General features: G+C 40.3%; 2 protein-coding genes across 2 annotated transcripts; both read right to left on the bottom strand.

Annotated features, from left to right (window-relative positions):
- Positions 1-2,809: 2,809 nt before the first annotated feature.
- mblac2 (metallo-beta-lactamase domain containing 2) lies at positions 2,810-6,516 on the bottom strand. Its single transcript, XM_007893144.2, has 2 exons — positions 6,048-6,516; positions 2,810-3,520 (listed from the first exon to the last, which is right to left on the bottom strand). The coding sequence occupies exons 1-2, from the start codon at positions 6,514-6,516 to the stop codon at positions 3,138-3,140; spliced, it is 852 nt and encodes a 283-aa protein (XP_007891335.2). The 3' UTR covers positions 2,810-3,137.
- A 133-nt stretch (positions 6,517-6,649) lies between these two features.
- Positions 6,650-24,192, bottom strand: LOC103178416 (ATP-dependent Clp protease ATP-binding subunit clpX-like, mitochondrial). The gene is given in 16 exon segments (XM_042346996.1): positions 6,650-6,958; positions 8,716-8,792; positions 8,795-8,811; positions 9,858-9,964; positions 11,708-11,800; positions 13,357-13,653; positions 14,797-14,961; positions 15,891-15,979; positions 17,054-17,218; positions 19,312-19,470; positions 20,913-21,078; positions 21,718-21,869; positions 22,140-22,263; positions 22,863-23,014; positions 23,636-23,691; positions 24,143-24,192. Coding segments are annotated over 16 exon segments (2,178 nt in total).
- Between the last annotated feature and the right edge of the window lie 2,790 nt (positions 24,193-26,982).

Below are 26,982 nucleotides of genomic sequence, written 5' to 3'. Positions count from 1 at the left end.
CGCCTCGCCCCCTTTCAAGTCCCGCCTCAAGACCTTCCTCTTCGACCATGTCATTGGTCACCCCCCTTCCCCTCTCCTCCCTTCTACCCCCTGACCCCAGCTCGGGTCTGAAATGCTGTACACTGTCCAGCGCCTTGGGACGTACTCCCGACCTGAAAGGCGCTCTTCAAATGTAATCTTGTTGTTGGCTTATAATAAATAATAATAATCCTTACATTTGATGTATCGCGTCTTCGAGACGTCTCAAATGCTTCACAGGATACTGTAAAGCGTAGTGACAGGGTGTTTTGTGGGCGAAACGCGGCAGCCAATTGCACACAGCACTGTGCCAGTCGTGGATTTAGTAATCAATTATTAATTTTTTTGAAGGGATTATTATCCCTGGAAAAGCAATCCGCCAATCGACTAACAAGTGGGTCCCTACTTACTGCTAGGTAAACGGAGGAGTGTGTGTGGAACCGGAGGCCGGTTCACATCAGCAGTACATCTCAAATTGCTTCACAGGATTTACTGTAGTGACTATGTTTTGTGGTTGAACGTGGCAGCTAGTTTGCGCACAGTGGTGCCCCACAAACAAAAATTTGTATTTATATAGTGTCCTTCATGCAGGTAGCATCTGTGGGGGGTTGTTGACTAGGACCACGAGAGAAAATCCTTTATCTTTGCAAATCGTGTTGTGTGATCTTTAAAATCCACCCAGATGGGACCTCAGTTTAACATCATGTGAAGAATATAGGCATCTCCAACAATACACCTCTCTCAACTCTTCTACTGCAGACCCTCCTGCTGGACGTTACTTGTTTTATGTTACTTTCATTGTTCCAGGCGAAAAAATGTATTGAGAATGATTTTAGATAGAAAGATGTACAAGGATCCCTTCAATAGAAAAACAAGTAAATCTACTTCAAATTATCTAAACAAAGAATCAAATGAAAGGGGAAAACAAATCTAGTTTCAATAAGTCATTGTGTCTTCCTGATCGGTGATAAGTCAAGTATGTCATTTTTGTTAAGTATTTATTTTATTAATTATCACGTTTATGAAAATGATTTAAATTTGTTTCTCAGCTCATTTAGAAAAAAAAGTAAACAATTGAGTTAAGACCTCAAGGATAGCAGCTGCAGTTTAAATGGAATACTGTAGGTGCCACTTCATTTCGCTGATGCTGCTTTTATCAAATAATAGTAAATATTTACACGTCTAAATAAAACACAGTGAAACCCAGTATGTAACGAGTACCTTGAAAACTCAATTCGCTCACTAGATTTCTTATTAATGGGGAAAAGATTTATCTCCAATAGGCACTTTTTTCAATGTATATATCAACCTGAACCATTAGTATCTTCCTGAAGTTGTCACTCAACTGTCATTATAGTGTTTTTTCCCCACAGTTGGCCTTTAAAATATTTTTCATTGTAAATGTATTCAATAACAGTGGCAGTTTATGGAACCAAAATAATACAGTACATTGCAAAATGACAGCAACACCATTATGTCACCTCCTGTTGTGATTTTATGGTGGCCCTGACAGAAAGGCTGAACTTATTACATTTTGCCATTGAAAATTGTTCAGTTTGATGTATTGTTACTATTTCATTAATACAATAATTGCATTTCATGTAGTCCTGCAGCTTAGTGGTTAGAGTACTTGCCTCGCAAGTGAGAGGACCTGGGTTCGATTCCTAGGAAGAGTGAAACGTTAGGCAAGTTTCCTTACTCCACACGCTTCTGTTTACCTAGCAGTAAGTAGGAACCAGCTTGTTAGTTGATTGGTGGATCGCTTTTCTGGGGGTAATAATCCCTTCAAAATACAAAATAAAAATTTGGTTACTCAATCCACAGCTGTTTGTGGGGCACTGCTGTCGCAATTGGCTCCCGCGTTTCATCCACAAAAATAGTCAATTCACTTTACAGTAATATTCTGTGAAGCGTTTTGAGACGTCTTGAAGATGTGATAAGGCGCAATATCAAATGTAAGGATTATTATTATTTTGTCATAGACCATCCAGAACTCTGCAGCTCATGTCCTCTCCCATACTATGCCCCACGAGCCAATAATCCACATTCTTACCAGGCTCTGCTGGTTCCCCATTCCTACCAATTTTAATTAAATTTAATTTTAAATGCCTCCATGATATTGCCCGATCCTACGTTTACTCACTTTCTCTCCTCAGCAGGCGCTGGCCTGCTTCACTTCTTCCATCACTGAGGCTTTCAGGCTGTCTGCCCCTATCCTCCGGAACTCCTTTCCGGAGTCACTTTCCTGCACCCCTCCCCTCACCTCCTTCAGTCCATCAAAAGACCTTCCTCTTTGGCCAGACCTTCATTCATATCCCCGCGCCCCCACCCACCGCCTTAACTTCCACCACTGCTGAATTCAGCCCTCAGCTCGGGTGCAAACTCTTGACTGTCTAGTACTTTAGATGCTCTCCCGACATGAAAAGCGCTAAATAAATGCAATTAGTTTTTCACAGGAAAACAGTGTTACTACAGTATTACCTGCTGATAACCACAATTTTATGGTTATTATTGAAGCAAACATGCTGGGTATTATTTATAATATTTCACAGGAACCTGATTGCTAAACCTACACTAAACATTTTATCATAATACAGACAATGTTTCTGAAGGGTATCCAAAAATTCAATTCAAACTTATTTGTATTTTCTTATATAATATACAGGTATAATATTTTTTCTTAATGCAGAGTTCACCTCAGGATTTGTTCTCTTTGCAGATGCTTCAACTTTTTAAAAATTATTTTTACACAGGCTTTCCTAAAATATTAAAAGAAAATAAATCTACAATATGGGTTTGTCACACATTTAATATATACACATTTGTGAATCAAATGTTATTCACTTCTTAACTCAATACAATCACAATGTACTTTACCTTATTTACTGTTATGTGAATTTTTCCATTTCATAACATCTCTAGTCCTGCTACAGGATACACGGCTGAAAACTTGCCTCTTCAGCTTATCAAGTATTAATGTTAATCCTCTGAGAGCCTTTGGTCTATAACCACAAATCCTGCACATCACAATGATTGCATGCAGGACAGGAGATCCAGCAGCTTAAACTGGATCGCAATTAAATTCCTAAACATCTTCTTTATCGACCCACTTTTCATGCTTAAGTGCAGCTGAAATTGTTTGCACGAAGAGCTAGATTTGCTATGCATCTTACTGCACTTGTTGAAACTTTGTGGCACAATCCAACATTAGAAATATAACTGGATGCCAGACTGTGGAGTCTTTCAGGCCCAAATGAGTTAAAATGGCCTGGAAACACTTTGTGCACAAGTTCATTGTCTGCAAGCTCTATTAGACGTTCACAGGTTTGGGTGTAGTCACTGATGTTACTGTAAGGCAGCCAGTCGATCATAGATCCATTGTACACCACATCCCCACTGAAGAGAATACGCTGGTCCCGGTCATGGAGACAGATGCTACCTCTAGAATGTCCCGGCATGTGTAGGACAGTGAGCTGGCGGTCTCCAAGATTAATAACATCACCTAATATGAAAAGCACAACAGTAAATATTAAGCAACATTTTCCAGGCTTGGAATTGTCAATTACCTCAATTGTCAAATCCCTAATATAAATATAAGGCACCGGCAAATATAATATAGGAGTTTATATTAATGAAATCGCACTCTTACTTGGGGTGTGGGAAGGAGGTAAGAGGGGTCTTACCAAATGCTAGAATATGGACTTTGCCCAGGATAATATGATTCTTTGCCCAATATTTATATGAAGGAATTACATTTGTTAAAACTACTGAGAAAGAGAAACAGTTATTCGCAACAGTAATAGCAGAAAGGCTAACGACTGACACTGTCATCCTTACTGAAGAAACCAAGTTACAAGAGGGCAGAATTTCACAAGCCACTTCCAAGGGCGGGTTCTTGCCACAAAAATGTTCTATGCATGAATGAACATCTGACGTGATCAGATAAGTAGTGTGATGATGTCAGATGCCTTTGAGTAAAACCATCAGAAACTCATTTTGGTGTTCTCCGCTACTCAGTAAATAACAGTAACGGGATGGGAGATATGCCTGAATAGAAGACATACGAGTTTGCTCCCGGCCTTTTTCCCAGTTCCTTTTTGATAATGATGTCAGACATTTCACATGCACGGAATTTGGACCCTTTCATTTCAGAGTTGGATCCCGGGCATATGGAGGCAATGGGATTGCAAATAGAATGTTGCCAAATATGTCACTGAGAAATCCAACCGTTTATCTTTAGAGATCGCCTTCAGACACAACATCGTAAAAACACACCAATGACTCAAAGTGGTTATTTATTCTACCATTTCATTCTCTATTCTAGCATTTCATAAACGACTGTGTCCAGTTCTTTTTCACTCCTTTTCTCTACCCAGAATTACATAGCATGATACGACGTGGACACAGGCTGTTCGAAACAACTAGTCTGTGTTGGTATTTATACTGCACACAAGCCTCGATGTCTCCTATTCCCTTCTCCCTCATGCATTCAAAAATCACAAGTTTTTGGACCTCTACAATAATAATGGGAAATCCAATTAACCAAATAAATCATCAAAATGTGCTAAACCTGGCATATGTAGTATCGTGCATTTTGATTCCCAATACTTACACTTTCAAAGTGCCTTTTTGGTTACCTTTGGTGTCTTGACATATATGGAAATCCATTACTCTGCTAAGCGTACCCAAAGCAGACAGTTTCACATATGTATGTCACCTACATGTGGAAATTCCAGAGAGCAGTGGCTAAAAGATTGACAACCAAGGGTGGGGTGATGGTGGAGCATGGTACAGAAAATGGATGCAGACAGAGGTCCACTAACACAGCTCAAGTGACAAACAATTTCCTTAAAAGTTCAGCTGGATATCAAATTTCATATTGTGACAAAATAGAAAATTTTATTGAAAGTTTTGAATATTTACAAGGACACTAAGTATTTTTAATACCACGAAGAACTATGTTCCACACTGGTTAGTAAATCTCCTTCTATGTGGTTTGTTGAGGCAAGCAGAGCGCTCCTCAGCCCCTTTTCATCAGGTTCAAAGCCCTTTTAGAAACTCTTTGACAGCCTCTGATCAATTCCTATTAAATTACTACTGAAAATGATAAATCGGTCCAGTAGTATAATTCCCAGGATGTTTTAACCATAGCAAACACTCATGTGATCCAGTTGTCTGAAAAATATTGTTTAGAAATGCTGTAAATGTTGCTATAAAAGGAAATGTGCTCACACAATGAGACAAGCAGCCAATTCATGAAAGCAAATTTGGCAACCCATCTTCACCAGCAATGTCAAAACAATTTCAATTCAAATTCTTGGCAGGTGGGACAATTCTACAACTACAGTCCATTCAGCAACCACCCTGGAACAGCCCCTTCAGTATAGATAGGTTCACACACCAACAAACCCTTTCTCAGAGGCCACCCTTATAGTAAGGCCACTTCGGCCCAGTCCTGATGAGTTGGAAAACCGCTTTGACTTGTATGTAATATTTCAGCGCCTTGGGACGTCCTCCCGACGTGAAAGGCGCTCTATAAATGGAATCTTGTTGTTGTTGTTGAAGCTTTACATAAACACAAGCTTAATTTAGCCTGGTGTGGAGTATAAACACCCACATTGGGCTGGTTACCTTTGGTTAATTCAATGAACACAGAGAATTTCAAACCATATTAATCTGGCACTGCATTGTTTTCACATGAAATTCGTCCTCAAATGCCAACGATACTTCTCCAGTTGCCAATAAATGAATTTGGCATCGCTGATGTCATCAGAAATTCAGTTCACCAGCAGTTTAGCGGGTTACGGGTTAACAACAACAACAACAAGATTCCATTTATAAAGCGCCGTTCACGTCAGGAGGACGTCCCAAGGCGCTGCACAGTTGGGTCATGACCCGAGCAGGGGGGATAAATACAGTTTTGAGCAAAATACACATTTACGGAGAACGTGGACCTGGTTATGTATAATAAGTAAGTGGTGGCATGTCGAGTGGTTTCGTGCTGCTGCGGTTTTGAGCGTGACATTTACCATCCTCTAAGACCCGAGCCGGCAGCACGGGCCGCACGCTGTAGTTCCTGGCTGTCCAGCCCGGCTCAGGGGCCTTTACTATCTCACTGTCCGACAGCCAAGTCACTGTCTCGAAGTTATCGCCCTGCACTAAAGCCTCGGCCTCGGCTCGGTGCACGGCCACCTTCTCAAACTGGTGCAGGCCGCCCGAGTGATCGAAATGGACGTGCGTGGCGACGGCCAGCAGCGGCCTGGAGCCGATCAGCCCGGCCCGCTTCAGGTAGTCCGGGACGCTCCTCAGGCCGAGGCCGGCGTCTATGAGCAGGTCCAGGTGGGAGCCCCGCAGCAGCCACATGTTGGCGCGGTTGCCTGACTGGAAGAAGCGCTCGCGGAGCAGGTGGAGGCCGCCGCCCAGCGCCTGGCTCTCCAGCCACTCCGCGGCCGGGGCCTCGCTCACCAGCCGCCCGCTGCCGGCCGCACCCCGCGACATGGCGACTGACCACCGCGAGCTGTGCCCGCCCAGAGTGACAGCTACCTCCGCCAATCACAGCTTGTGCGGCCTCGCCAATCGGAAGCGCCGGGTAGGCGGGCTCTCATTACGTCGGTGCTGTGACGCCTCTCCGTCACCCTGACGACACTTGCCCTTCACAGGCTGCGCTGGGCCTGGCTCTGGCTCTGGGCCGGGCCTGGATCTGGTTCTGGGCCGGGCCTGGCTCTGGTTCTGGCCCTGGGCCGGGCCTGGCTCTGGTTCTGGCTCTGGCCCTGGGCCTGGCTCTGGCCCTGGCTCTGGCCCTGGCCTGGCTCTGGCTCTGGCCCCCGCTGTGGCTCTGGCCCTGGGCCGGGCCTGGCTCTGGCCCTGGGCCTGGCTCTGGGCCTGGCTCTGGCCCCGGCGCGGTTGGCAGCACTTCTGCTGTCAGTCCGATGTCCGGCACCTGCGGAAACCCATCACCAGGATACAGAGGATCCCAACCAACACATGCAAACCCCACAGATAGATGGTTGGACTGGAATGCACACTCTCTCCCTGGAGAGACGCCTCCCGCTTACCTAATTCCAGCAAGTGTTAGGCGCGGGTTAGCAAGAGCCACGGCCTGGGGACCCCAGAGTGTGTTGGGGTTCTGCTGGAGTCTAACCAGCTCACACCACGTAGCTTGCCATTGATGTCGCTGTCTGATAAGCTTCCCCGCTGCTGAGTGAGTTGACTCCCGGCCTCCAGTGACTGGTCTACCCTTCCAGGTCCTGCTGATGAGCCAGGCTGGAATGCTCCGGACCCGCCTGGCTCAGGAACCGGACTACTGAGACTGCCACGGAGGGCTGGCCCGATTCCGCCATTCTGTTGCCAGGCATGTCACCTTGGAGCCAGTTCAGCAGGGAACTGGGGGGAGGCCACTGTTATCTGGATCCTTCCAACACCACTTTCCTTTATCACTTCTCTGTTTCCCAAAAATAATTAAAGACCTAAAACCACAGAGATTTGGGGGTTAGGTTCCACCCAATTGGGAGCAGCATTTATTCAGTTGGAGCTTGCACCAATTCCTGAATTATTGACATGGGTAGCGCAGGTAAAGAGAACAATTTGAGTTATATTCTTTATTATTAACTTAGGGTTACAAAGCAAACTTTCTGTAGATCAGAAAGATGGACAATTACTTGAATGGTGTAAAGAAACAGGAGAAAGGGTTGTTAGTGAATCAGGTGACTTATTAACAAGAGAACACAGTTCAACCTATTAAGCATGTTTCATAATTTCTTAGATCTTGGCAGATTTTTGAAAGCTATGACTATTTATTCACCCACAAATACAGAGTCGCTATACTTTACAGAACCTTATGAAGCGCTTTGAGACATTCTTGGCATTGAACATTGTAGGCGCTAAATCAAACGCAAGGATTACTTTAAATACAGACTGCAGTGGTCTGAGTCAGCACTTCATAGAAACACTGAAATGTTTTTTGACAGCATTGATAAAAAAGTCATATGGTGGAAAATGACTGTTTTCAATGCTATATAAATTACAAAAGATAACTGCAAAGCACCTAGTGTAAACTTGAAAATCAATTCTGCTGTTGCAAGCTGTACCCAGCTAAAGCTCGTATTCTGTAATCTTAGAAACGAAAAGTCTTTCAGTGACAGTTATGTTGGAAAATGTATTTGTTTTCCCAATGCACAGTATAAATAATAAATATGTGTAGAAATGCACATTAAATTGAATTAATGGCCATTAATATGAGTGAAGTCCAATAGTGGTAAGGCCCGTGTCATTTTAATTGAATCTTTGTTATTTAACAATGTCTATGGAACAATTTTGGTTTTACGAAATAACCTGGGACAAAGACAGATCTCACTCAATTTCTCCTGCACTGTAATTAATTCCATAATGCTGTTTCATATTTTACCCAGTTTGAATTGATATAGGTAGAATTGTAGGCTGAAAATGCACAAAGTAGACAAATAAAATATTGATTGTGCATTGATATTGAAGCTCATCCCTAAAATATACTATCTGTGCTTGTGTTGTATCTTATGTGAAACACCAATTGAACATCAGTTTCTAAAATACACAATGGAAGCAGAGACCTTTTGTTATGTTCAACAATGACTTGCTATTTGAACAATTTACTAGTCACAAATGATTGTGTACGTGTTCAGCTTCCTGTCTCACTGTTCAGCAAATCAGCTTGTCTCACACTGAACCAAGTAAGTGATTGTTGATGGTGTCAGCTCTTTTCATCCATCCCTGCTTCTGACTGCCCGAACTGTATTGTCATCCTCTTTTGTTGGGGCCCTGCAATAAACAGTCATTAGTAATTTGTTTCACATGGTTGTGTGAAAAAGAACCCAATAAAAACAAGTTTAGGAACATGTGGCATCATTTGGATAAATTTTAAAGCTCAGAAAGATACAAGTAATTTACTTTTGACATTTATGTGTTTTTATTTTTGAATGGTTTTGTTTAAACAGGAGTATCCAAAACAATCCATAAAGAAATGCAGTGCATCATTAATCCGACTTTTCTCTTTAATCTAAAGTCTGGATTAGATTCAAAGCAAAGTTCCAGAAGTGAAGAAAAATACCAGCTCCACTAAAATTCTCACTATGCAAGTTATGCAGAATTTTCTGGCTTCTTCACTGGAATACAACCTAATATAAGCCAATAACTGCATTATGTGAAGCTATTAATATTACCAATCAAAATCAATGTGTATTTTCAAACAATATATGATATGCATATACATTATATAACAATATTCATTAAAGTCTTTCACAATTCAGGGATGGCTTTTTTGGGGTTCAGTTGGGTGTCATGCAAAAAGAGTATCCAACCTAGACTGAGTTCCATGTATGTTACTTATACATGGTAATTCCATTTTTTTGGAATGAAGTGTGCTGTAGTTTGACCACCAAGTGTCTCGTAAGCTTCCACCTGCTTGTCCAGCTAGGAATACCCTAACCATTAGGACTTTGGCTTGTGCAATTAACAGAAGTGAAAAGAATCCCTGCCCCCAGAGAGCTGTCTCCTCCTACAACTCCTGCTGATGAGCCAAGCTGGTTGCTATGTCATCAGCAGTGCCGTGGAGACCTGCAGACCCGCCTGGCTCAGGAACTGGGCTACTGAGACCTCCACAGTGGATTGACTCAATTCTGAGATTCAATTTCCAAGCTTGTAACCTTGGAGCCAATTCAGCTCCAAGGAGACTTCGCCTAACTCCGCTTACCACCTCCCCCCCAGCCCCACACTTCCCTCACCACCAGGGAGGATAGTCGCAAGTTGTTTGTGATGACTGATCATGGCTGTGGTGCTGGTATGATGATATGATGATAAAAACTTACCGAATATACTCTGGTCCCTTTTTGCCATTGACAACTTCCTTATCTATATGAACGCCAATAATATTGGAATGAGGGACTTCATACATAGGCTCTAGCAGCAATTGTTCCTGAAATAAAATCAGAAATTGCATCTTTGACAAAGAAAGTTAAAAGACTTCTAAGATTCTTTCTTCTCCCGCATTACCACTATAAAGAGGTAGATTCAGGATGTTAGGGTTCAGATAGGAACAGCCTCAGAATAGTCTGCCAACACTCGCCATCTAAATCGTGATTTGGGTGAGGTACTGGAGGGCAAACAACACCCATGGAACCATAGCCCAGCATGAACCAACAACCTCAGGAGAGAAGAACTAAAGCCTAAACAGATTAAACATGTGAAGGAAAAAATGTATTTTAGAAATAAAGCAATGGACTGACTTAAAAATTATTTTATCAGTTCATGGAGCGTAGTCAGGGATTTAAGCAGAGGATGAGCTCAGTGGCTTTGGACTTAGCTTGTTTATTTTTAAAAATAACAGGCTTTGTAGATGGTGTTGCGATACAAAATATTAGTGGGTCAATGCACAATGCCAAGGATTGATGTGAATCCAGCCGCACAAAGTTTCAGATCAATTTCTGGTATAGTGACTGAATTACTGAGAGAAGCTCGATTGTGTTGGGATCACTCTTCCTTGGGGGTGTTTTGTATTGTTGGAAGTGCCGTCCTTTGGAGGAGACATTAAACTAAGGTCCTGTCTAACTGTTCTGGCGAAAATCCCATGCACTATTTGAAAAGAGAAGGGAGTTTCTCCTGGTGTCCTGGCCAACAAAGCCCCCACCCAAAAAAAATTGGTTCTCGCTCCATGGTTGTGGGACATTGCTGTGTGCAAATTGACTGCTGTGTTTTTCCCCCAAAATACACATGTCAACCCACTTCACAGTATATCCTATGAAGCGCTTTGAGGCATCTCGATGACGCAATAAGGCATTATATCAAATGCAAGTATTATTATTATTATCTGATTCAACCATAGATTCAGTCAGCGAGTTCCATAATCTCACTATCCTTTGTGTGAAGTAAATTCTCTTAAATTCTGATAATACTAACCTGCCAGACTGGGTATCTTCCTCGTAAACCTACATTGTACTCTTTCCATCATTGCTATATACTTATAGTTTGGAGACCAAAATTGGACACTGTCCACCAAATAGATGGCTTCTTTATTTTTCCTGCCGAAGTGAATTATTTCACATTTTCCTATATTAAACTTAATTTGACAACTATCTGCCCATTCTGCTAGCCTTTTTATGTCTTCCTGCATTCTTCTGCAATCCCTTCAGTATTTACCATACCCCCCCACCAGTTTGGTATCATCTGCAGATTTTGACACCAAATTAATCCTTTACATGAATTGAAATCATTTATGTATATGGTAAACAGTAGTGATCCTAACATGGTCCCATGTGGAATACTTCCTACCTCATGCCAGTCTGAGAAGATGGTCTTATCTCATACCCTTTTATAACCTATTGTGAAATTGGACAGCTTAACGCAGTGCTGTCCCTTTTATGACAATAGGAGGGGTCAAGACTAACTCGGACAGCCCTGGCCTGGATAATCCAGATTGTGGGGCAATATTCCACCTCAGAGCCCAGTGCACTTTCCTGCAACACAGCCGAGAATAGCACAGTGCCTTGATGAGAGTAAGTGTGCTTGAGTGACAGCTGAGAATGTTTTTTGGGAGCCCAAAGAACCTGTTGTAGAACTAATCTTGATTATATAGCATTTATAAATTTTAGTGAAAAAAATTGTAACTGAAGACTTCAGTGGATTAAGGCAGGCTAGTAAAGGTAGAATTTGTGTCACATACCAAGATTGATCGCAATCCTCTGGCCCCTGTCTTCCTTTGATTAGCTTTGTGTGCAATAGCTCTCAGGGCTGCCTCAGTAACAGTGAAATCACACTGGAAGGAAAGTTACAGCAAGATTCCTGAATAACATACTGTATCACTGCTTATTTAGGTACAAAGTAAATGCATTCTTTTGGTTAAACTAAATATCTACAAGGATCAGTATGCTTACTTTGTTATCTATTTAGTTTTAAAAAGCACAATATTGCATTCTCATCCCTCTTGTAATTTTTAAGAATGGTACGGACCTCATAGTTAATGTTTGGGAAGACCAATATTTCAACTCTATGGACATTAAATATGTTTTCCTAAAAACTGCTATTTCTTACACAGAACACATACACATATGGAGTCCTGTAGCTCAGTGGTTAGAGCACTCGCCTCGCAAGCGAGAGATCTGGGTTCAATTCCCGGTAGGGAGAAACCTTGGGCAAGTCTCCTTATTCCACACGACTGATAATAATCTCAAGAAAATAAATAAATAAAATAATTTGGATACTCAATCCGCGACTGCTTGTGGGACACTGCTGTGCGCAATTGACTGCCGCATTTTGCCCACAATTATACAGTCAATTCACTTTATCGTCTATTCTGTGAAGTGATTTGAGACTTCCAGAAGACGTGAAAAGTACCATATTAAATGCAAGGATTATTATACTATATACTTCAAAATGTGTGGTCCTTGCCACTTTCAAAATAGTTTTTCTTCTCTTTTTTTAGTTATACACTGAATCCCAAACTCTATGTGGAGTTTCAATCCTACAACCTTTGCTTTCAGAGTCAAAGATTCACCAGCTGAACTACAGTTTGAGTATGCTGAATAGGATGAGTATACCTAACTGTGCTCATGTGGCATGAAATCTCTTTGAATATTTTAAGTCACAGAGTGGTATATATTCAGTGAAGTATTATACCAGCACGCAAAGGTATATATCTGGGATTTGCTCAGATATGCTGGATATTTAAAAATAACCTACCAAATTAATTATGTTTACAATAAATGATTGTTTAAAGTTGTTTTAACTGAAAGTGCACTCTTTATCAAGTTCATATGAAAAATAAGACATGACCTACAAATAAGAACCCAAAATGGTTAACTTTAGACCAAATATTGCAACTCCAGAATGATGGCCTTTTGTGAGTCCAAAAATTACATCCCTTTTTCATAGGTTACTGTCCAAATTCAGATTAAGTTAGGTCATTATTGCCTGAATAAGATTGTGGGTTTTATGCAGTTTCCAATGTATCCCTAGTGTTATATATGGTAGCACCCATTATATATATATTAGCTTGCACAACATTTAGTTTGTGTTTTACTTTGCTTTCTGTTGGTGCCCTTTTCGACAGTCACTTGCATATCCCTGAATGCTACAGAAATACAGAGTGTCCCTTCTTATAATTTAAAAGGACATTAAAAGAGGGTTAATTTTTACTAGTTTTTCCAAAACAAAGCACCATGCTTTCCAGTTCTAACAAAAGGAGAAAACTGGCATGTAGCATCTATCCAGATGTGTATTAGGTTGGTTTCAATCCTAAACCTGGCAGTAGTTTCTTATTACTACCGTTCTTTATATCGTTTATAGTACTCAGGCCTTTTTTTTTCTCCATACCTTATCCATGGCAAACAACATCTTGTACTGAGTTAACAGTGCATTTTGCGGTTCACTTAAAATACGCACTAACATGTCCTCATTTAAGCTATGTAGTGGAAGCACCACAGGAAATCTTCCAATAAATTCTGGAATCATTCCAAATTCAATCAAATCCTTGGTCTCCAAACTACGCAGGAGTCTGTCTTTCTCTTTCATTTCTTCATCTATATTGTCTCCAGATGAATGGGCCAAACCAGCAGCTGCCACAGCCCGACGACCACTACCCATGTCAGATGTTGTGCCAAATCCTAGGTACTGAACAAACAGATCCAGATCAGTTTGCTTTCTATTATCTATCTGTTAATTATTATTATTAATTAATGTTAAATATTAGTTTAAGTTATTTCATTCAATGTGACAAGTCTGTTCCTCCAAGTCTTGCCAACGAGCCTGGCGTGGCTGATTGATCTGTTATCAGCAATACCCTATAACTGTGCACTCTCTTACAGAGGTGGTGGGAGATAATATTCTTTGTGGGGAATGAGTAAAACTTTTCGGGGCGTACTCACCCAATTGGCCCAATGGACCTGTCAGTCAAGCCTTTAAGGCTGGTGAGGCATTTGTTTGACTGACAGTCCATTGGGTCATTCAGAGGTGAAGAAGTGGATAGCAACTACTGATAGGTTGACAAGAGGGTCCCGCGGTTGAGGCTGCATGGAGGACTGGCTGTGGTCCTCCTCAAGACTTTCCCCTTCCATATCCCCTTAAAGAGGTGAGCTGTAGTTAGATTTGGGGGGCCTGAGCCCCCTCTAGACCCAGCCACCTGACGCCTTTGCTCGCCTGACTCAGCAACCGGGCTACCAAGACTACCATAGAGGGTTGACTCAATTTCGACATTCTGTTGCCTTCCCTGGAACCAGCTCAGCCTCAAGGAGTTCAGGCTTACCTACCGCCTTGATCCCTATCCGGTAACCAGGGAGATAGTCACTAGCTATCCTGCGCCTTGGAACGTCCTACAGATGAGAGTGGCACTATACAAATGTAATTTTGTTGTTGTTGTAGCTTATCACGCATCTGACAACCAAAGATTTAAGCCCTCAAAAAAATGGATCTCAAACACAAGAACAAAGAAGCATTCCTGAATCGTGATCCCAGCTGATCTCAGGTGTCATTATTCCAGACTGGCAGTTGTTTGGAAACCATTTATCAAAATATTCTTTAAGACTTTTCAACAATGTGATAAGGTGCCATATCAAATGCAAGGATTATTATTATATTATTATACTCACTGCACCTCATTAACCTTGGGATCTTGCAGTAACTGTAAATATACTACAATCCCTATATATATAATATATATATATTTAAGCACTTTTCTTCACCTGGAATATATACTTTACGAATATCCCCTTTGAAAGTAATAATGAATATTTAGCACTCATAGTATTGAGGTCCAACCTTTTCATTTTTCCTCCTGCTAACTACTTTCTCCAGTCCATTAAACGCTCCTGAAGCCACAAAAAGAATATTGGCGGTATCCACTTGAATTGTATCCACACGATACCTTCTCGAACTTCGCTCCGGGACGTTTACTATGGTTCCTTCCAAGAGTTTCAACAGTCCCTGATATAGAAATTCAACATAATGTTCAAAATCATATCTCAAAGCGCTTCACAAGAATATACCGTAAAGTGTAGTGGCTGTATAGTTTACTAGCAAACACAGCAACCAATTTGTGCACATTAAAATCCCACAAGTAGCCATGAACTGAGTATCTGATTTTTTTTTATTTGGGGGGGATTGTTGGCCAGGACACCAGGAGAAACTCCCTTCTCCTTTAGAATAGTGCCATGGGATCTTTAACATCCATCTGAGCAGGCCGATGGGACTTGCGGAGTAAAATAGGACCAGACGGAAAAAAAAGATAGAGTCCTCAAGAAAATATGTCAAGAAATGAAAATACTACCATACACTACATACACATAGCAGTCACAAATGAGTAATTACACCCTGGACAAGTGTTAAAGGCAGTCCTTGATACTCTTGATTTTGCTACTTTTATTTGGTGAAACGACACAGTAAATATTTGGATATAGAGTATGTTGTTTAAAATTGTGGGCACAAAGAACCAAGAAAAAAGAAGGAATTAAGCTAAATGCAATTAGCAAAATAGTTTTTTGAACAAAATACCAGAATTGCACATCAGAGTCTCAAACAGTTTCAACCAGTATATGCAAGTTAGGGTGCACGGATCATGTACAAATGGACTATTATACCTATCTTAAGAACTATTTTTTCTCAATTGTTTTAGAAACCTTCAAAAAAATCCAGCTATGGTTTGTTGCACTGTTGTGCCACAGAAGAAAGTATTCTGACAAATTATGTTTTTAAAAAAATGTCTCCCTTCAAAGCTTTTAGTTTTCTAATTTAATTTTTTTTAAATTCCTGACTATCACTGCATTTATGGCATGATGTTTAATCCCACAGCATATCTACCAAGGCAGTGAGAGGAGTGATCTGTCAATGTTATCACAGTGGGGACCACCACTCACTTGCTGCACCCCTTCTCCTCCAACATCACGAAGTTGGTGTATCCCAGGAACTGCTCCAATTTTATCCACTTCATCCAGAAATACAATTCCTTTTGAATTAAAAAACAAATAAAAATCATTCAGAAACAGTAACCCTCTCACTAAATATGGTCTCATTCATCTTGCATAATAACCTTTGGCCTAAAACAGAGTCTATGGTTTTATCAACCTGGTTAGTTCAGTGAATTGAACATTGACTTTTAGACAAGGAGGTTCTGGGTTTGAGCCTTAGTGGAGTGCCTTAGCCCTTGATCCCTTTGAAGTGGAATAAATGAATGCCATTTCTAAAAAATATCCTTCTTGAGCTCAGGCAAGGTAAGTGGTGTCTATTGGTTCTCCCCTAGCGCAAAGGTCACATATATATATATATATATATGCCTTGCAGGCATGTCTGCAAAGAATCTAGGGAGGTTGAAATTCAGTATATATTCCGAAAGACATTGATATGTTTGAATAAATATGTATTATAGTAATCAAAATGCAAATGCTATATTAATATGCACTGACCCCTATCTCATTGAGGTTATTTTGCTCCACGAGCTCCATTTAGCAAATTTCTTAATGTAGATAAGTATTGTTCTGCTCTGTGTGGTACATTTTGTGAATTTGCCCTTGTGTATTTCTAAATCAATGCAGCATAATTTCAAATAAAACATTACGCATATAAAATTACATCTGTACTTTTAAAAATGCACTCATTGTTTTGTAAGTATTTATAAGCACACATGGATACATTTGTCAAACATATCTACATATTGGAAATTTTTAGCCACAATAATGAATTTATTTTCAAGAAAAATAAATCACATTATTTTCTAATTTTATAAATAATAATCCTTACATTTGACATAGCACCTTCCAGGTCAGGGAAATGTCTCAAATTGCTTCACAGGATTCAGGCTATGGCAGGTAATTAGAGTTAGGTCTGAAGATCAGCCATGATCTTATCGAATGGCGGGCAGGCTCGAGGGGCCGAATGGCCTACTCCTGCTCCTAATTCTTATGTTCTTATGTTCTTATTATAAAGTGTAGTGTACTTTCATGTATTTTTGTAGATGAAAATGATAGCTAATTTGCAATGCCCCACAATTTTCAGCAATGGGAAAAACTAAATAAAAAAGTACCTTGCTGGGCTTTCGGAATATTGTAATTTGCATCCTGTAGCAGTTTAGAAATAACTGATTCTATGTCCTCACCAACATATCCTGCCTGTGTTAATGATGTACAGTCACAGATAGCAAACGGCACGTCCAAACACTTGGCCAAAGTCTGGGCCAACAAGGTTTTTCCTACAAAAAGAGAGATCATTTATTTAAAAAGATTAAAGTGAGAAACAACAACAGCAACTTGCATTTATATAGCGTCCCTTACACAAGGTAGAGTCCCAGAGCGTTTGACAATGACGGAGCACAACACCGAACCGGGGGGAGGTGACCGTAAGTACGGCCGAATACGAAGTACTTCCTCTCGCCTCACAACAGTGCCCGTTGCCTTCGCTCCACCAGGGCTGGCCTCCTCCTTGTCCCCCGAGTCCTCCGCTCCACCATCGGCAGCCGTGCCTTCAGCCACTATGCCGCGAGGCTCTGGAACTGCCTTCCTCACTCCCTTCTCCTTGCCCCCTCTTTTCCCACTTTCAGGTGTTGGCTGAAGATCTTTCTTTTCAACCGCGCCTTTGGTCAACTTCCTCCCCCTTCCCCTGGCTCGGCCCTGGGATCCGTTACCATGAAGCTCTCTGAGATGCCATCCAGCGTGGAGGGCGCTATATAAATCCAAGTTGTTGTTTTTTTTGGAAGGTCTTCAGGCATGACCTGAAGATGGAGAAGTAAGGGGAAAGGTGGAGGGATAGAGAAAGAGTATTCTAGAGTTTCAGGGCATAGTGGCTGAAAGCGCGGCCACCACGAGGGCCATGTAGGAGGACGAAGGCAGTCGAGCAGAGGCAGTGGGTTGGGATTAAGCAGGTCAAAGAGGTAGAGAGGAACCAGGACTTGAAGGGTTTTGAAAATGAGTGTGAGGATCTTGAAATCGATTCATTCGTGATAGTGAGCCAGTGGAGCCTGGCTAGAACTGGCGTGATGGGGGTATGGAGTTTAGTGCAGGTGAGTATGCGGGCAACAGCGTTTCAGATCAGCTGGATCTTGTGCATGGTGGAGCTGGGGAGACCGGTGAAGATGGCATTTGAAAGGTCAAGTCGAGAGGTGACAAATCATGGACGAGTGTTTCAGCTGCGTCTGGGGTAAGGTACAGTTGGATAAATAATATCTTTAAAAAATTACATAAATGCCTGAAATTGCACCCAATCTTAGCCTCTAAGAGCATGTTGTCTTAAAATTTAAGAATGAACAGAATTATGGAAAAAATCTTTAATTTAGTCTTATTTTGGAATCTGTGTTTCCACAGTTCTTAAAAAGAACCAGCTTCCAAATTAGGTCTGAAGGTAACAATATTTCAACATCTCTGCAGGACCTTAAATTTTCAAGACAAAATTATCTCAAAGGCTAAGACTGGATAGAAATTCAGGTCTCAGTTGGAGTATATTTCTTTTTGAATATGAAATTGAAATAGGCAATTTGACAGTGATTATGATAGGAATTTTGTGTTGGATCGCTGCAAGTGGCAGAAAGTTATCAGTGCCTCACATTGAGTATTTTTTGTGTGGGAGACTGTCAATCATGTCTAAGACATCTGCGAAGGTTTACTGTAACTTCAACATGCTGAACAGTACTGTAGAAATCAGTTGTTTTATTTTGATCAGGTATCTGAGACATGTGGAAATCCATCACCTTGCTCAAGATTATCCAACCCCTAGACTGTGAGCTCCACATATGCAATTTTTGGAAAGTCAAGTTTCTGACACATCAGAAACCTATCACTATGCATGTGTTGCTCTACATATGTATTAGCATGGAAAGTAATGTGAATTCTTTTCTTGGAAGAATGCATCCTACTTAGCTAATTCAGGAAAATATTAGGCTCGGGTTGCCAAGATCCAAAGCTTAGAGATCCCAGAATATGTTTTGGGAAACTGCTGGAGTTTAACCAGCTAAAACTGCATTGAGAGCACTATCTGGCAAGCCTCCCATTGCTTGTTCATCTAGACCACTCTACCTGATATATGTACCCTCTATTTACTGATTCATTGCTTAGTTAAAATAACCTATTACTGAGCCAGAAAGGTTGTGGATTTATGTTTCATGACGGAACTTCAAATTCATATTCTAGCCAACATTTAAGTACAATGCAGTCTGAAATCTAGTAATTTTGCGGCAAACAAATCTGCTGTTGAAGATTGCATCTATATCTATTGATAATCAAAAAAGTCAATATCAAGTACTGTAAATATTTACTCATAATGTGACTGTTTAGATGTCCATTTCTATTTTACCTGAGCCTGTAGGTCCAAGCAAGAGGATGTTGCTTTTGTCTAGATGAACAGAATCACTTGTAGTGTGTAAATCCTTTGGAAAACTTAATACATCTTGTTCTGTAGAAGAGAAGTGGGCTTGGCTGGTAAAGGGATACATTCCTCCCATCTGCAGCATTTCTGTAGAAGGTGAAAAAATACAGCTGAGTGTATTTTAAAACAACAACAACTTGCAGCAACAACAACAGCGCCCTTCATGTAGGATAAAGTCTCAGAGCACTTTACAATGGTGGGTCTTGCTTTTATTCATTACTTCATTATTTAGGCATTTTGATCAGATATGGTGTGTCAAAATAGAGTGTTCTGGTATGTTGTGGATGGAGTCATGCAGATGGTTTTTCAAAGTCCTATCTTATCTTCAAAATGGCTTGTTTGGGACGTTGGTAGTTTAAACAAAGACTCAGCATATTCCCCTTCCCCTTGCTCCCATCCACCCCCAGTAGGTGAACTGGTGTACTGTATATGTCATATATAATAATCCTTGCATTTAATATAGTGCCTTATCATGTCTTTGAGATGTCTCAAAGCTCTTCACAGAAGATACTGTAAAGTGAATTCATTGTATATTTTGTGGGCGCACATATATAGTATATTTAAATGTGTCCACTCAAACACTGTTGTCAATAGTACCTTGGTTCCATACATTCTAGTCCCTACATCAAAAAGGCTTGTCAAGCCTGAGATTCAGTAAGAATAAAGAATCTCTTCTATGCTGAATTGAAATAAATATCTGGTAGGAGGAGCAGTTTCTATCTACGTAGACACCCCAAGAGAAATAATAATAATAATAATAATAATCCTTGCATTTGATATAGCGCTTTTCACATCTTCTAGACATCTCAAAACGTTTCACAGAATAGAGTGTAAAATAAATTGACTGTATATTTGTGGGTGAAACGCGGCAGCCAATTGTGCACAGCAGTGTCCACAAACAGTCGTGGATTAAAATGACCAATTTATTATTTTTTTGAGGGATTATTATTAGGCATGTGGAGTAAGGAAACTTGCCAAGGCTTCACCCTGCCTGGAATTGAACCCAGGTCTCTTGCTTGCAAAGTGAGCGCTCTAACCAATGAGCTACGGGACTCCACGAATACTTATTCTGAAAATAGTAACAGCTGAAATTAAAGAATATTTGATTTAACGTAACAGGTTCCCAATCTTACCTGCTGCTCAAATCCACCACGATGGTTTCTTGGGCAGTAAAAAGCTTGCCAATATGAAGGTTGGATTAGTCATATATTAGCTCTGATGTTAAAAACCTCAGAAAATATTGAATTTGGATATTAAACTAACACTACTCTGAACCCCAATAAGGACCAATTAAGGATGTTACTTGAATAAAATGGAAATGGAATTGAATTTTCAAACTGTGATGGGGGAATCAAGTGGGAGGGAATTTATTTTGGTAACTAACAGTGCTTTTATCCAATAACAACAACAACTTGTAATTACATAGCGCCCTTGATACAAGGTAGCATCCCGGAACGTTCAACAGGCAGAAACTAGACAATTATGAGGTCTGCAGTTTTTGAAGATCAAAGGTTTCAGACCGGACTTACCTTTAGAAGATGTAGTGGACTGCTGGATTCCACAGAACTCATCGACCTGTGTGACTGCAGGTGGCACATTGTTGTAAATTCGTTTATAGTGATTGTAAACAGCCACTGAGAGAACCTTCTTTGTATAGGTTTGGTCAATAACATACTTATCCAAAAAATTATGGATCTGAAACCCAAAACATTAATAATTCTTTCCAATCTGTAAAATATGACATATTAAACAGATTTTGAATATGTTTAAATACAGATGAAGATGGATAAATAAAGATGGATGAAGCAGAATAGTGATGTTTTGGGAGCTCGTGAGATGTATTTAGTGCCATACCCAAAGTGGTGTGTGCTAAAACCTATTTTTATGTTTCATACTTTTATACGTTATATCTGGACTTGGCACTGGGACAAAATTGCTGCTGTGGTCTCACTCTCCAGCAACTAGTTGCGCTCTTCAGATCCATAAGTTGTAACAGAACAAGATTCTCATTCCATCAGTCTGATATGGATTATAACCCAAATGAAAGAATGCTATGACGACCAACGACAAGACTCAGTTCTCTCCTTGTCGTGCTACTCTGAGGAGTGTAACCATTGTGATGTCGGTGAAATACAAATACAACAGCAACTTGCATTTATATAACACCCTTCACGCGGCGTAGTGTCTCGGAGGACTTTGGAAATGAAAATGGAAGTGTTGAGGAGGCAGATAATATGTTTACAGAGGCAGCACTGTTCCAATGTAAGATACTGTCAGCAAAAGGAAATTGTGCACATTGCAAACCTTCGAAGAACAAAGAACCTTCCGACTTACTTGTTTTGGTGATGGTAGTTTCAGTTGCAATTCTTTTTCGACAGCTGTATGCCATAGATCCACTTCTCTGTAACCCTTAATGGAATCTTTTCTTGGACTCACCATTAAGAAGAAGTGTTGGCATTTGTTACATTTTACAAACGGTGTAGGGGCTGGAAGAAGAAATGAAACATCTGTGTCAATCAATCAAGAATTGCTTGCATCAATTTATAAAGAGAATAGATTGTGAACAGTTATACATTCTGTGATTTGCAATGCAAATTATTTTAAAGATGCTCACTTTTGACAACGGTGTATTTGGGACGTCATCCGACATGAAAGGCGTCATCCAAATGTCATTTTGTTGTTATTATTATCAGTACTATTGGCTTTAAATAACACATCACATATTGAAATTTCAGACCCCCAAAACTTATACTTACATATAAATGCCTCCATATGTAGCCCTGGGCTTCCACATTTTGGACAATAGAACTGATCATGGCTTTTTCCTAAGAACTTTGTTGAGTTTCCAGGTGTTATCTTTATTCCGTTCTTATGACCAGGCTGTCAAAATATCGTATTAAAATTACTAGGTTTTAAACTCCTCTGTAAATGCAGGTAGTAATAATAATAATCCTTACATTTGGTATAGTGCTTTTTATGTCAGGAGGACATCCCAAAGAGCGTCACAGAAAATATTGTAAAGTGTAGTGACTGCAGCAGTTACAGCAATTTCCCACAAATAACCATGAAATGAATGACCAATCTTATTGCACTAGGACCCAAAGAATCAAAATTGGATTTAAGGAGAAACAGATATGTAAAATACAAATAATGGGAAAAGGGAAAGTTATAATAATGGAATCGCATTTAAGGACATGCACTTAGGGCCACAAACTGATCCAGGATCAAAGTTTGAAGAAGTGTGGTGTTATTTGTTTCATATCAAGGGAGGATGGGTAAATCATGACATTGCTATATTTGTAGAAGTGAGGTTAGTCATTTTATGCAACACAACATTTTTTAAAGGAACACCATCCCCTGTTAGATCTGTTTGATCTTTACATGTAGTGTGTGGAGAATATGAAATAAATAAAACACATTTCAGTACTACATACACTGGGATTGTACCAGTATAAGGAAATGTCAAAATAGGCTTATACCTTTTCCTTATCCACTGAATGATCTCCATTTTTTTTGGCAAATCCAGGGGTTACTGAAAAACATCTTAGTGAGCTATGTGTTGTCTTGTGGAAAAGTTCACAAGATGTTCCTTTGGCCAGAAGTTGTACAGTTGGCAGCAAAAACTTGTAGGCTAAAAAATATGACAATAAATTAGAACATATAATAATCATTCATTCTTCTTGCATTTGATATAGCACCATTCATGTCAGAAAGACATCTCAAAGTGCTTTACAGGATATATTGTAAAGTATAATGGCTGTGTATTTTCATCCTGAGAACACCTTTAACAATGTAATGCTCTCCCAACACTGTATTTGAATATCAGCCTAGACCACATAACACACAGAGGGATATAAATTACTGTATTTCTTACAGGATTCCTTAATTTACCCATGGGAATTGCACTCTGGTACAGTGTGAGGATGGGTTACAGGAATGTAATTCCTGTTAAGGGAAGGAGTGAAGTAACTAATTGAAGGCAAACATGACAAACATTTTTCATAAAACAATTCCCCCACAAATGAGGTGAATGATCAAATAATCGGGAGGATGGTTGGCCAAGATGCTTGGAGAAACTCCTTTTCTTGTTCAAGTAGTACTATGGGATCTTTAATGTCAACCCAAGAACTGACACTCCTGAAATTTAGTACAATATAAGTTAGGATCTTCAGGAGAGGAAGGGGGAAATGTTGTAGGGGCAAACAATGAAATTGCAAACCATCGCCTTGCAAAATACTGTAATTTTACAAACTTGTAAAATCAACAGAGATCCATGGAACAAAAGATCTAAACAGTCTTCGTAATAGTCTGTGGAATTGAGTTATGATTAAAAGAAATTACACATATGTAATTGTATACATCTTTATATAAAAATCAAACTGCTGAATGTTATGAAGGACTTATTGGGGTTCTCAATCCTGTATTCTGCTTGTGTCATTGCTTTTTGAGATAATTTGGGCTAAGATAGGGGGATCTTGTCAAACAAAAATGTGAAAATGTGAAAATTGCAATTTTGCAGGCATTGCATTTCATACTATCTTTAAACCACATGAGATGCCACATCTCTCTCTCTCTTTCTCTCAGCCCATACCAACCCTGGATATAACGCTGTGTCGCCTTGCCACAGATTTATTGCAAAACAATCTCAAAGTGGTCAAGTCGGTTTCTAGCTGTCAGTTGTTAGGTAATCCAGTGAGTTAGGTTAGGAGTTATTTATTAGACAGAAGAGTGTCGATGAAATTCAAAACCAGCTCATTACCTGTCATCCTCAGTGGAATGACTCCGAATACCATCTTCTGCTGTTGGCATTTCGTTCTATCTGAGATTGCGAGGGAGCATTGCAGCCCATGTGCAGGACTTACCAGGAGGCACTGGAGAAGGGAAGGAGAGATAGATACCCAATGCACTATCTACCTACTTAACAAAACTGCAACGCAGGACATGTTTCTCCAGGCGTGGGAGGCCACGTAAACAATTCATCAATGTCCCAGCCTTACACACGCGTTGTTTCAGCTCTCACTCCCCTCTGACAACCACAGCCCAGCAGGTCCTACCATACTGTATGCAGACCTCCCTCCCTCCCTCCCCAACAGGAGCCACACCTTCTCCACACACCACCTGCCCTGTTGTGGTTCCCAGCCATTCCCTTCCCATCTTTAGGTTTAAATCTGGCATTTCGGTCGACCCCCCCCCCCACCCCTCATACCCCCCCCCCCCCCACCCCCCCCCCCCACCCCCCACCCCTCCCCCCACCCCTCCCCCCCCCACCACCTCTCCCCCCCCCCCCCACCCCCTGATCTTTGAAATAATTCGAAAGAACGATGTTCGTGAATAGATTTTAATATCGTTGTCAGAAGGAGAAAAAAACCAAACCATTTGCCGTCCTAAACTCCACGATTGATGGCTGTCATCCGGGCGTGAGATTGAGGTTCAACTCCACCGCGTGAAGTTGGCAGGAATGTGACGTGCAGAGCTTACACAGCATTACACACTCAGCCGAACACCGGTGGTATCGTGTACACAAAGTCATCTCCATACATCCAGTGCCTCAGGTGTATATTGGTCGGTGCCTCTCACTGAGAACATACACAGGAAGCCTCAGGTCTCATGGAAGCAGTTGGTTGCTATGAGGCTGATGTCACCATAGATGATTGATATCATTATTATCAGTGTCACACTGGGGTATCAGCCTTAAAGCTCTGGATCATCAGACACAGAACACAAAACTGGACAAATATAACAGTGTGTTTGATTTATTGCATTAGACTCTCACTGTTTTTTTTTCCCCATTGCAACCTTCAACTAACCATCGCCTGATAAAAAAACACTAAGACTGTAAAAATACCAATAGCCCATTGGTTTAAGCGCTCTGAGACGCTTCCCGGCGTGGAACACGCTATATAAGTGAAAGTTGTTGTTGTTGGTGGTGGTTTCTAAGGAATCCACCCACGTGGTTCTGTGTTGGGCCGGAGAATGTTATGAAATAAAAAGAACATCTGGAAGTCATATCAACAGTTTGACTTGGGACTGGGCAAAATTCTACAGCTATGCATACAGAGAACTAAAAGGAATTCATATCAAAGTGTCTACGGAGTTCTGAAATAAAAATAGAGGAAATTGGTTGTTGGGTATTGACTATTAACATATGCTCAAGGTAGTTTGTTAATGTTTTATTATAATAATAATAAAACAATTCACATTGGTGAAACATCTTAAAATGCATCACAGGATTTATTGTAAGGTGTGAGATGACTTTATTTGTAAACAATATTTATTCAGATGACACCGGATCGGACATTAAAAACCAAATGTTTCAAGAAAGGTAAGATGGTTTGTGTTACTGCAGCCAAAACAAAAGTTTTTAGGAAGGTGAGAAATTAACATTCATATCTGTTACCACAATTAATTATGAAGAACAGTCCTTGCATTTGATATAGTGTTAGGAGGACATCTCAATTAAACCTTTGTGTGATATATTATAAAGTCTAGTGACTGTTTCTTGTGTAAGCAAATATAACAGCCAATTTACACTCAGAAATGTCCCACAAATAGCCATGAAGTGAACGCCCAAATGTATCTGGGAGATTGTTGGTCAGGACAGTGGGAGAAACTTCCCTCTCTTTTTGAACAGGAACTTTAATATTCAATCCACTGAAGAAGCAGACGAGACCTTGAGATGGTGTAACATCTCAATTGAAGGAAGGTACCTCCAAATTGAACTACGTATTGTCTAGCTATAGTATCTTTTGTCCCTTTAATAGCATATCCTTTATATATCTATTGGACATGTTTTGCATTTCTTACAGGAAGCTCCTTATCTGACTGAATAAGAAAAAAATCTCCACTGGGAGTACTGCATAAAATTATGAGAAATATAGTCCTTTTAGAGCAATATCAAGGCAAATTTCTATGTGCCATGCCTGTTATATAGCATCTGTTTGTGCAATTTACTGAATGTATCAAGATGTATTAATGCGGAAGTTCGGGATACTCGGCTTGGGAATTCAAACCACTCAATCGGTGCTCACTAATGATAATCACAGTTTATAATGATAGGAAGCAGGAAATGAACCTCTTGATGTTTATAAAACACAAGTCATCCTGTGACCCAGATATGCTGAGTGAAATTTGTAAGCTTCAGCTGAGAATTGTTTCATGAACTAAAATAAAATAACAACTTGTTTCATGAACATTGAAATGTCCTTCAAATATCAGGAGTGTGGGAAACCACACAGTCAACAATAGTAAAGATTTATCTGACTTTATGGATTTATAGTGGCTAGCATCAGGAAGATCACCGGCAATTACGAGCAGTACTACCTAAGCAGATTACACTAATAGAGATAAAGATTGAGGACTGAGAGTGTATCTTCATACTGCCATCAAAAGAGATTTGGATCTAAGCAGATTTTCTGGTCGTAAAAACAGCAGCAATTTGAACATATTTAGTTAATAAGTTTTGGTAAAAAATTGTTGAGCAGCTTTAACAAGAATGTATCTATGTGTACTCATAGAATAATCTATGTGTACTCTTATATAAACCCTTTTATTGTAATGAATGTAACAGACACACAGAACTACTACCTTTGTTTTTTGCAA

The sequence above is a fragment of the Callorhinchus milii genome, unplaced genomic scaffold, assembly GCF_018977255.1.
Source record: "Callorhinchus milii isolate IMCB2004 unplaced genomic scaffold, IMCB_Cmil_1.0 Scaffold1, whole genome shotgun sequence".
NCBI lineage: Eukaryota > Metazoa > Chordata > Chondrichthyes > Chimaeriformes > Callorhinchidae > Callorhinchus > Callorhinchus milii.
This window is presented reverse-complemented; position numbering and strand designations above follow the sequence as displayed.

Coding starts and splice junctions, on each gene's coding strand:
- mblac2 (XM_007893144.2), bottom strand. CDS start 6,516: ATGTCGCGGGGTGCGGCCGGCAGCGGGCGGCTGGTGAGCGAGGCCCCG. Junction 3,521..6,047: donor GGCTCGGGTCTTAGAGGATG/GTAAATGTCACG, acceptor TTTTCATATTAG/GTGATGTTATTAATCTTGGA.